At 40.9% G+C, this 10993-nt stretch overlaps 1 protein-coding gene across 1 annotated transcript; it reads right to left on the bottom strand.

The window, feature by feature from the left end:
- Nucleotides 1-6189: 6189 nt before the first annotated feature.
- On the bottom strand, nucleotides 6190-9767 carry LOC124147292. Its single transcript, XM_046517973.2, has 2 exons — nucleotides 9522-9767; nucleotides 6190-8686 (listed from the first exon to the last, which is right to left on the bottom strand). Exon 2 carries the CDS (start codon nucleotides 8099-8101, stop codon nucleotides 7004-7006), a length of 1098 nt encoding a protein of 365 aa, XP_046373929.2. The 5' UTR covers nucleotides 8102-8686; nucleotides 9522-9767; the 3' UTR covers nucleotides 6190-7003.
- Between the last annotated feature and the right edge of the window lie 1226 nt (nucleotides 9768-10993).

The following is a 10993-nucleotide window of genomic DNA, read 5'->3' as shown; positions in this document are numbered from 1 at the left end:
TCATCATACACAGTAGGACTATCTCGCGTCATGTTTATCATACACAGTAGGACTATCTCGCATCATGTTCATCATACACAGCTGGACTATCTCGCATCATGTTCATCATACACAGTTGGACTATCATGGAAAATGTATGGCAGAATTATTCATCGCATAAACAGCGCAATAAGATTTGAACTCCGGTATATTTTATGAGCGTTTCAACTTCTTAGCGCCGCACATGAACAGGTGTGTTGTTAAGCAGCTGGGTCTGATCTCCGTTGTTCGTGACCTTGCCGAATTTAAAGGGAGACAAGTATGCAGTGAAGATCCACCAGTCGCATCTCACTAGTGAGTTATTTCATGACGCAATCAGCAAAGTCCCAGCTATATCAGAGCAGTCTGTAAAAAGGTCTCGGCCAGCTCGGTAAATAATTGACAGCATGAACCCACCCCGTGGCACATTGACACGCAATCCGTCAGAAGACATATTGGCCTCCCAATCCTCGATGAAGACAGTATATGTCCTTATGTATTTCAACTTCCAGTTTTATTGTTTCAGTGAGCATTTCGGTACAGATGTTAGTACAAGTGATCAAACAGGTGATCAAACAAGCGATAAAACAAGTGATCAAACAGCTGATCAAACAGGTGATCAAACAAGCGATAAAACAAGTGATCAAACAGCTGATCAAACAAGTGATCAAACAGCTGATCAAACAAGTGATCAAACACGTTATCAAACAGCTGATCAAACAAGCGATAAAAGAAGTGATCAAACAGCTGATCAAACAAGTGATCAAACAGATGGTCAAACAAGTGATCAAACAGGTGATCAAACAAGTGATCAAACACGTTATCAACAATTGTGTACGACATGGTTAGGAGTAAAGGTAACATGTTCACAGAATGCCCCCACCCACACCCCACACCCCCACCCCCCCCAAAAAAAGTTAAAAATAAATAAAATAAAATAGAGCAACATATTTGTAAAAAATGTGTTTTCTGAAAATACAATCACACAGGATATGATGAAAACATGCCTATTTATATGGAAAATTGTTGTGAACTGCCTAACCCTTTTCCAGGTGTGAGGCCCGGATTGACATTCGTCGTGGTCACATGCAGTACGATAATGTGCACGAATTATAGCCCGATAATGTAGTCATACAAATACATTGTACACAACAGTGCGTCTTGTCATTACATACACGATAATGCTATTCAAGGAACTCGATAAGCCAGTGTATCTTATTCCAGAGAGACCGAAACTCAAATCAAGTTTGTGGTTGGGGTATCTTTTACTGACGCTTCAATATATACGTGTACCTGAATGAAACTTTCAAACCTATTCTATTTCCGTACATTAAATTGTTATATTGCCAACGACGCAGCCTTGTGCCTATGGGAGGTGAAATAGGCTGCACGTTCAGTACACGCAAATGAAATTGTGGGTAGGGAAATAAACTCGTGTTTTCAATGCAATGCTCCGTGGACTATAGATTGGATTTGCGCTAAATAGATTTCTGAACGGAACAAGTTCAGTCGGTACTTCATAATTACAGGGGTAATTTGTCTTCCGTCATATACTACTCGTAAGCAATAAAATGCTGAATACGAACTTAATAAAAACATAACATCACAGATATCGTTGCTGGTGCTGAAATTGTGCTTGAGTTCGTTATTTTCACGCTGAAGATTGGGTCGATAACATTAATACTAAGTGGAATAGAAGACTGGCGGAACCTTGTTCTTGTCGGGTAGACGCAGTCGGTGTCCAGGGGGTAAACATATTCATATGCAGGGAATAAGACATGATTTTAAACATAATTTTGTTAGCAGTATTTAGAATTTTTGTTATTCGAGTTTTACTTTGGTGAAGATCATAATACTCTGTACGAAAGTGATATATTCTTCAAAAACAAGAAACGCAATAGGGATAATTTTAGGCATAAAAGCAAAGTTAGCGGACCAAGAGGTGCAAAATGAAGAGGTTTAATGTGTTATAGTGTCAGTGATAAATTTCCCGGATCAAAATCATCACAACAAGGACATACAAACCATAAGTCGGGAAACACGTACGATTCGGAAAAAAACCGCACCCAGTGTATTAACAAAAGGGTCGTGCAGCATCACTATGAACGGTATTAAAGTGCAAGGTTTTTGATTGCCTGGTATCTACGTCAATCGAACAGTGACAGTTCAACAACATGCCAAAATTAACAAAAGTGCAAAGAAACAACGTCATAGGCCGCTTGCAGGCAGGGGAATCCCGATCAGCTGTAGCCAGGGTGTTCAATGTAGCGCCCAGCACCATCACAAAGCTATGGGATCGGTTTCAACGGCATGGGTCAACACGTGATAGGCCAAGGTCGCGACGACCAAGAATAAGCACCCTCGTCCAAGAATGCTACATCCGACTGCGCCACATACGTGAAAGGACGACCACAACCATCTCAACCGCATCCCAAATACCCGGACTGCGCAGAATCTCCGTCCAGGCCGTACGAAACCGTTTAAGAACAGGTCTACGAGCAAAACGTCCTGTTCGACGCGTCATATTGTCCACAAAAGTCGACAAAATCGTCAACAACGACTGCATTGGTGTCGTCAACACAGGGTAAAGCCTCAGCTGCGATGGAGAGATATCTGGTTCAGCGACGAATAAAGATTTCTTCTCCGTCGAGGGGATGGAAGAGCACGGGTCTACAAACGTCGGGGAAACTGCGTTCGGGAAGTGGGCAGGTTTGGTGAGGGAAGCGTTATGATGTGGGCGGCTATCTTTCATCATGGCAGGACAGGTTTGGTCCATATCCACGGCAATCTTACGGCTCAACCATACATCAACGAAATTCTCCTACCACACGCCCTCCCAATTCGGCCAACGGCAACGGTGTATTCCAGTAGGACAACGCTCGACCGCATACAGACAGCATGGATCACAAGAGCTAAGATGACTACAATCACCAAGTGTTCTCTCCACGCCATTTTGGCTCAATACCATGTACGGTTCCTCGTATAAATGTATTTTCCTACCTCACACAAATCTGGCTTTGCGTTTCTTTTTTTGAAGAGTATATATCAAGGAAGATGTTTGTATCGTTATTTAAATGAGTGCGTGGATGAGTTGGGTTTAAATCCACTTTGAGGAGCATTTCAGTTATATCACAGCGTGTTGACAAACCTAGAAACATAAGCAGGGAAAATGTGGGATTAAACCCATGATATGTTTCATAGGGTGATTAGATCACCAGTGTTCGCCATCAAAACACATCCGTTTAAACGTCTGTGTTTGTGGTTGTGGTCGTGATTTGAAGCCACTGATTGACAAATTAGAATTAGACGTTCTCCCATAAATTTAGGAAAACACTCGATTCTGATTGGTCAATCAGAGGTATTAAATCACATTATCATAACCCCATGTCCAAATGATGAGATCTGATTTGTTCACGTGATCTTGATAAAATACAGTGTATCCCGCCTTAGAGAGGAATAAATTTATCAGCGGGGGAATAAATCTCTTTTACCCCGCCACGAGCACGTCAGGATGCACGTGGATTTCTGAGAGGCAGAATAAATCCCTTATACCCCGCTTCAAAGCAAAAAGCTTTTTCCGAGTCAATTGAGGTCACGTTACATAGCAAGCTTACTCAACTCAATCGAACAGCTGTTTTCTATCAATTTTGAAATTGTTTGAATTCTATTACAATGTCATATTAAATCATGTCAGTAAGATAATTTCGTTGTAGCAGGACGACTCGGGGAACATGGGGTTTTATGCGTCCCTTGTTAGGTGTTATACTACTCGCCTCCACCCCCGGCTCCTGGTATAAAACCTAAAGCGGAAGCATAAAACCCCATGTACCACTCGTGATCCTGCTACAACTTATGATAACCGTCATTCGCAGAAAAGTGCTTCTTTCTAACAAATTATCGCATGCTGAAATAACGGTACGTCCAATGATTACAAAATGTTAGAAAATGTTACAAAATACAGAGCTGCGGTGCCTACACTGTGTCAATTATCTGTGGCAATACATGTTGGCAGGAAACACGATAGAAATTGGCTAAAATGGTGTGTTTCAAGTTTAAGGGAAAAACATATTTTGGTGCAAGAAATCGAATTTAATTGAAGAATTACGGAATACAGAGTAAATCCGGATTGTAGGGATTCTGAGAATACTTATTTTAGATGATGTTGTATGATCATAGTAAATTCGGGATCGTAAATTCAGACAGCGTATTTCTATTTCTTAATTATTTTCTTCAGCAGGCAACCCCTCACCCATTAAACACATATTACCACCTGGAATATATAAGTGTTGGTTCTGTTAGTGTTAAGCAAGGATGGGATTTATGGATGAACAACTCCGAATTTCAATTAAGAGCGACGTTTTGGTGTAGGTTCTTACACCGTTATCAAGCAAGTGATATACAGAGTGTGGTTGACAAGTATATATACAGGTAGGAGGCAATGTTAGAGTAGATAGGTGGAGAAACCTGTTGTGTACAAAAAAGGGCAGTAAAGACAATTATTGTCAAAGTGTTGTGGACATGTCAGTCGACGTCAAGCAATAGGAGGTTGGTTGTTTGCCTACACCTTCTTCAAATAACGGAGGTAGCAGGTGCAACATTTGTTCTTCGACGTCGTAGCTACGTCACGTTCCTCATGCGTCGATGCAGATGCACATTTAACCTTACGTTCCTAATGATCAACACATTGTCTCGCGTTTTTCCTGTTTTTCTTTGCATTTGTCTCTTATGGATGACGATGTGGCAACCATCAAGTTCTAAACGATCGATTTTGTGGCAGTATCTAGGATACAGGCATTCAAGGTTGCTCTGTTTATTCTCTACAAACCTTGCTTCTCCGTGTTTACAGGTATACACACACGTCGACGCACGTGCGCAGCGCCATGATGCGTTCATGTAAGATGCCATTAAAAAACACACACAGATTTTTTAAAAAGTCATGATATTCGATGTTAGTGCAGTACTTTCAACACAGTACAACACGTCATTCCCAGAAGGGAGTCTGTTTAGATTTACCCTGAGACCCTACGTGTGACGTTAAATGTCTGATGTTTCTATGTCTAAAAAATATCTGTGCATAATAAGTCTCATGTTAATAAACATTAAAGAAATTTAATTTATTTTTAGCTTTTGCTAAGAAATTCAATTGAAGTAAATTACAATTTGGCTGTATATATGAAAGTAAAAGTTTCGGTGTCTAAAAAGATACTTGTTCGTTTCTATGAACATTTTAAACATTTGATAATTTAACTAACTATTAATTTAATTTTAAATTTCAGATTTAATTGTATATATTAAAGTCAAAGTGTTATAAACATCAATTACACCAGCAATCGTGAACAGACAACTTCGAAGGGGAGGAATGAGTGAACGTTGCTTTACGCCGCATGAGCAATACTAGTGACTGAGAGCATGAGCACCCGAACCAACAGAGTTACTGGATTACTGGTTACAAGCATAGGTTACTGGAGACATATTTTACCTATATGACGTATATGTACAGACACAGACAGGTAAACAGGTATGAGGGAACATGCGAGTGTCTGGAGGAAGTATTTTATCATGTGCAATGGGGTTTCAAGATTTTCGATTTTGGTAGCATACTCCAGCTTAAGAACATCATGGGTTTATGTTTGTTTGTTTGTTGTTTAACGCCGCACTCAGCAATATTCCAGCTATATGACGGCGGTCTGTAAATAATCGAGTCTGGACCAGAGAATCCAGTGATTGACATCATGAGCATCGATCCACGCAATTGGGATCGATGACATGCATCAACCAAGTCAGCGAGCCTGACCACCCGATCCCGTTAGTCGCCTTTTACGACAAGCATAGTCACCTTTTACGGCAAGCATGGGTTGCTGAAGGCCAAATAATGGGCCTACATATTCTCAGTAAATATACTCGGATGAGTAAGTGTATGCATGTACAGAGTTGCGTCCCTTAGACATGCTAGAATCTTTGAATCCTGGATTCGCTCGAATTATTGATTCTTTGTTTGTCAGCACCACGTGGGTTTCACCAAAGTAGTAAACGTCGAAACTCCCACATTAATCTGACAGGCCAAGACACAACTGAAATACTACTAAACTCATTTAGTTGTCAGTAAACACATGCCAGTCGAGGCATATTTACACTGACTCCATTTGTATACACACATAACAAACAATGACAAACTCAAACATTGTTTTTACTTTGGTATAGAGATTGAAGCTATACAGGACACACCAGCCCTTGGACAACATCATCCGTCTGCATGCGGCATGCGTATTCCATGTACATTATGACAATTGTAACAACTTTGGAGGCACAGTTGGAATACATACCCTTTGAAAATATCGATATGTTCTATAAAAAGCTTTGGCAGCGCAGTATACAGTATTCATAAATGAATACAAAGAACAATATTCACATATTCACAAATAGTCACGAAATGGGACAAAGTAAAAACAAATAATCAAAATGATTCGACCAGTTCGACCGACAAATCACAGGTCGTGCATTACATTTCAGGCGAGACTAACATCTAGTCGCTGAAATGAACATAGTTTAATTGACAGAAGAAAACAGTTGCTAAATTACAGTTATAAAATATAATAAATAGGAGCCCATCCATGGTAAACGGTTTTTGCCATCTATCATGTATGCCTTCCACGAGAATAGGTACTAGTCCAAAGACAAAATTTAAAAGCATATTATTAATTCTAAACATATGTATATAAAATTATATTGTTTCTAAATTCAGTTTCGCATCACATACTCTGTATGTATGTAAATGTTGGCCAATGGGTAGAGGGGTTCAGGACAATTCTCCTTGTGAAAATGTTTTGATAAAAAAATAATTGGGTGGGAACACGTGGTCCACGGCCTCACCTGCTTCTAAGGGTCGGTATCAAGCCTGTTTCAGCAGCGAGCGTCTGAGGTAACATGCCTCTGAACGTCCATGTCAAACATCCAACCATTTGGAGTGACTGCTTTTCTAAATGTTTTATTCCGACGTTTGGCGTTGTACCTTGATCGTGGGCCACATTAGTGGGTCCTCTGTCGGGGGGTATACATTGTGTAATGGTAAAAATACACTCAAGCCCCAGTTAGGTCCAAACACTGACCGTAGCCTTCCAGAGAGGGGGCGGCTGTCATGGATCTCGATCTTTTTTCTGTTGAGGTTGTCATGTTCAAATGAAGTCATTCCATTCTTTATCATCAGTGAATGTCCAAGAAAGAACGATACTGACAAAAATGCAAAATAGAACAAAAAGCAAGTCACGGACATATATATAACAATTATTGGAGACACGTAACCTAGCAACGTCCGCAGAACGGTAATAGGTGGTATAAAGTCCAGAAATGAAATCTTGGACCAGAGATAGTGGTAGATATAGTACAAGGCATGAACCAGGGCGTATGAGCATGCAAGCGCCGCCCACAGACAGAATATCACGAAGTGACGGAGATTCCGCCAGCCCACACAGGTGCCCGCAAAGTAGCAGTGGTGGTCCCGCTTGAGAATGCACGTTTTACACAGCGCGCAATGGTGGCATCGCGGGGGTCGCATGACGTCACATTGAAAACATGGGGACCACGACCAGTAGGGGTATTTTAAACTTTTAACTCCAGTTTTATCCTTGCTCGCTGAGCCAGAAAAATCCATAGAAGACGGTTTAATGAATCGTTCACGCAGTCCAGTGGTATGCGGTATCCGACTTCCGTTTTCATCGTCCTCAACGGAAGTCTTCCTTTTACAATCTCCTTCACCTTCGACATCGACCCATTGACCTTGACCCGACTTCTTATATTGGGTGTAGGACGAATCCACGTATCGGATACACAACCAGTTCATCATCATCTCGGCGAAGAGGAAGGATACGAACAGCCTCTGTAACAGCACCGTGGTCGGTCCCTTGTCCTTGTAGATGGTGGGGAGGACGTCGGCGATGCCAATCACCCACGTGCCCAAGATAGTGAAGAAGAACATAGGCACAGCGTGCGCAATAACAAACTCCGGCGTCAAAGGATGATTGTTCTTTTTGTAATGGGCCTTGAACTTGGACATCAAGGACTCGCGAGCAACGTTGTTCCCTGGCATTTTCGAAATGAATTTTTTACACAAGATTTCAAATATATTGCCTTGTTATATACAAGGAATTGCATACATAATAAATACACTAAGGCAGAGATTAAAATTGGCACTAGCCCTCTAACCTAAGTGTGTCTAAGGATTTAGATATCGGCCTAGTAGAATTCCAGGCTCTTTATGGCGTGTATGTTATCATTATTCCGGCAAATAAACGCTCATTGTCTCATTGGGAGGATACATAAATAGTCTTTGGTTCTCTGTCCTCGTGGAGTAAAAAACTCTGCGTTATAACTGTGCGTATTTGCAGTGTTTTGATGTATGTGTTTGTGTCACAGGAGCTGGCTCGTCTCCTATTAATGCCATCTAGTGCTTTCCTTGACACTACATTATAACAATAACAGATCCTGTCTTGCCGGCAAGTCACTGTCCCACCGTGCACGGCCTTTGTAACATGGTAGTGTAAATGTCGACGTGTACCGACACACCTGTCTGATCAATGGCCCGGTAACTTTGGGATCTGTTGTTGGCCACAATACGTCAGCCCGTCGGATATTGAATGGGTCCGCTTGGTGAAAACACAGCGCAGTGATAGGCCTGAAAATATGAACAATGGCCAACATGTACATAATATTGCTTTTTCGTGGTACTTTTCAGATATAAGGTGTATACAGTATTTGAAGCTTGTTACAAAATACAAACATTGACTACGTGTATGCACTGAGTTCCAACATGTTATATACAGGGGTGGTCGACATGGTTCATTAATCCCAAGGTTTACAGGTATTTATATGCAGTGTTCGTTGTCAGGGTAGACCAAGCGAAATAATTCCGTACACATGTCATTTAAGTCTCGTGGTTTATATAAAATAGTCAGATTTTGGAAGAAAACAATAACATCATTCTCAAGGCTATTGGCAGAATTGATTTTTTCAAGATTTGCTCTGACTCGCATAATTCTATCACATCCATTGCATACTTCATATGTTAAATATTTACTCAAGGTAGGATTTCCCTTCTACACACATTATAATCTATCAACCACGGCTGGATTGTGTTAGCCATTCTCCACTAGGGCCCTTATCTCTCATCAACCAGCCCCGATCGATTGGAATCAATATATGCTATCGTGGCCCACACACATGCTGCGTTTTATTTTTACTTTATAGAAGATTCAACTGCTGCATAAATATCAATAACATTAAGACACTCCTTGCATTAAGTTAGTTAGGAGAAACTATTTATGTAATATGTAATTAGTGATAGACTTACTGCACAAAAGTGTTGACAGTTGTCCCACAGCGTTGAGACACTCGTTGCATTAAGTTTGTTAGGAGAATCTCAGTATGTAATTAGTGTTAGACTTACTCCACAATAGTGTTGACAAATGTCACATACTGTGTTTAATATGTATGACATATATCATACTTACCTGTAAGTAGTTCTTGATAGTCTTCACCAGGTAAGAAGTTGTATTTTGAGGCGTGTGGCTATGAGAGTTCGTGTGATCACTTCTCTCCAAAGTATGTCCGATCTGGGGCCCTTTCAACCCATTCACGTTCTCTCCCTCTTTCTCTCTCGCCGATATGTCAACTTAGCGGCGTGGTTTCGTGTACCAGTCCCGTTACAGGAGACCAGACTACGGTAGATAACGCTATGTCTGTCGTCAATAGCAACACCGTCAACACACCGGCAGATCAGCCTGAAAGGGGCACTAAGCGTGGAAAATGGGTTATTGATTTCATAGGTGATGAGGATAAACAGCTAACGATTGTGTTGTTTGAAGAATGTCGACGGCAGTGACTCGTGAATGGTTGGATTGTAAACACATTTGTGGCGTAGGTCAAAGTAACTATGCATAATGTATTGCTCCGTGAATAGATGAATTGCTTTTGTCGCGCATAACAATGCAGCAGTATAGAAATAAATCGGTTTTTTCAAGTTTATTGACAGAATACAGGATATTGTGTTTTTCATTTTTAACTGTCGGCGAGGTACAGGAGTGGTTGTTGTTTTCTGCCGCAGTCACAATGTTCAAGTTATATCACTGCGGCCTGTAAATAACACGTCGGGCTAGGCAGCTTCGTGGTTGACAGCTAGAGCAACAATCGACTCCGTCAGGTACAGTGACACAAAATCAGCCAGGTCACACACGGTCACTACATTGTAGTCGGCTTTTGCAAACAAGGGAAATAGAGACTTTTTCTGGAGTCACACCGGGGTAATTTAACCTATTTGGCGAGAAGAAAATAATGGTCTGAAATGGTTAGTAATCAGAACCCCCCCGGCGGCTTCCAGGGCTGATTATGTAGTCCGTTGTAAAATTATTTTTAAATTTTAGTTTGTATGATGCATGTAGGGTTGAGATATCCCGACTTGGCAATGTTTGTGACATACTGAGTTGACTATAGTTGAGCTATCCTGACATGACTATAGTTGAACTATCTCGACATGACTATAGTTGAGATATCCTGACATGACTATAGTTGAGCTATCCTGCCATGACAATGGTTGATCTATATACTGACCTGACTATAGTTGAGCTATCCTGACATGACTATAGTTGAGCTATCCTGACATCACTATAGTTGAACTATCTCGACATGACTATAGTTGAGATATCCTGACATGACTATAGTTGAGCTATCCTGCCATGACAATGGTTGATCTATATACTGACCTGACTATAGTTGAGCTATCCTGACATGACTATAGTTGAGCTATCCTGACATGACTATAGTTGAACTATCTCGACATGACTATAGTTGAGATATCCTGACATGACTATAGTTGAGCTATCCTGACATGCCTATAGTTGAGCTATCCTGATATGACTAAAAGTGAGCTATCCTAACATGACTATAGTTGAGCTATCCTGATATGACTATAGTTGAGATATCCTGA

Source organism: Haliotis rufescens, unplaced genomic scaffold (assembly GCF_023055435.1).
Source record: "Haliotis rufescens isolate VD_foot unplaced genomic scaffold, xgHalRufe1.0.p SCAF_1, whole genome shotgun sequence".
Classification (NCBI taxonomy): domain Eukaryota; kingdom Metazoa; phylum Mollusca; class Gastropoda; order Lepetellida; family Haliotidae; genus Haliotis; species Haliotis rufescens.
Note: the sequence above shows the minus strand (reverse complement) of the source record. Positions and strands in the feature narration are given on the sequence as shown.

Excerpts from the sequence above, each read along its gene's own strand:
- LOC124147292 (XM_046517973.2), bottom strand. The coding sequence starts at position 8,101 with ATGCCAGGGAACAACGTTGCTCGCGAGTCCTTGATGTCCAAGTTCAAG.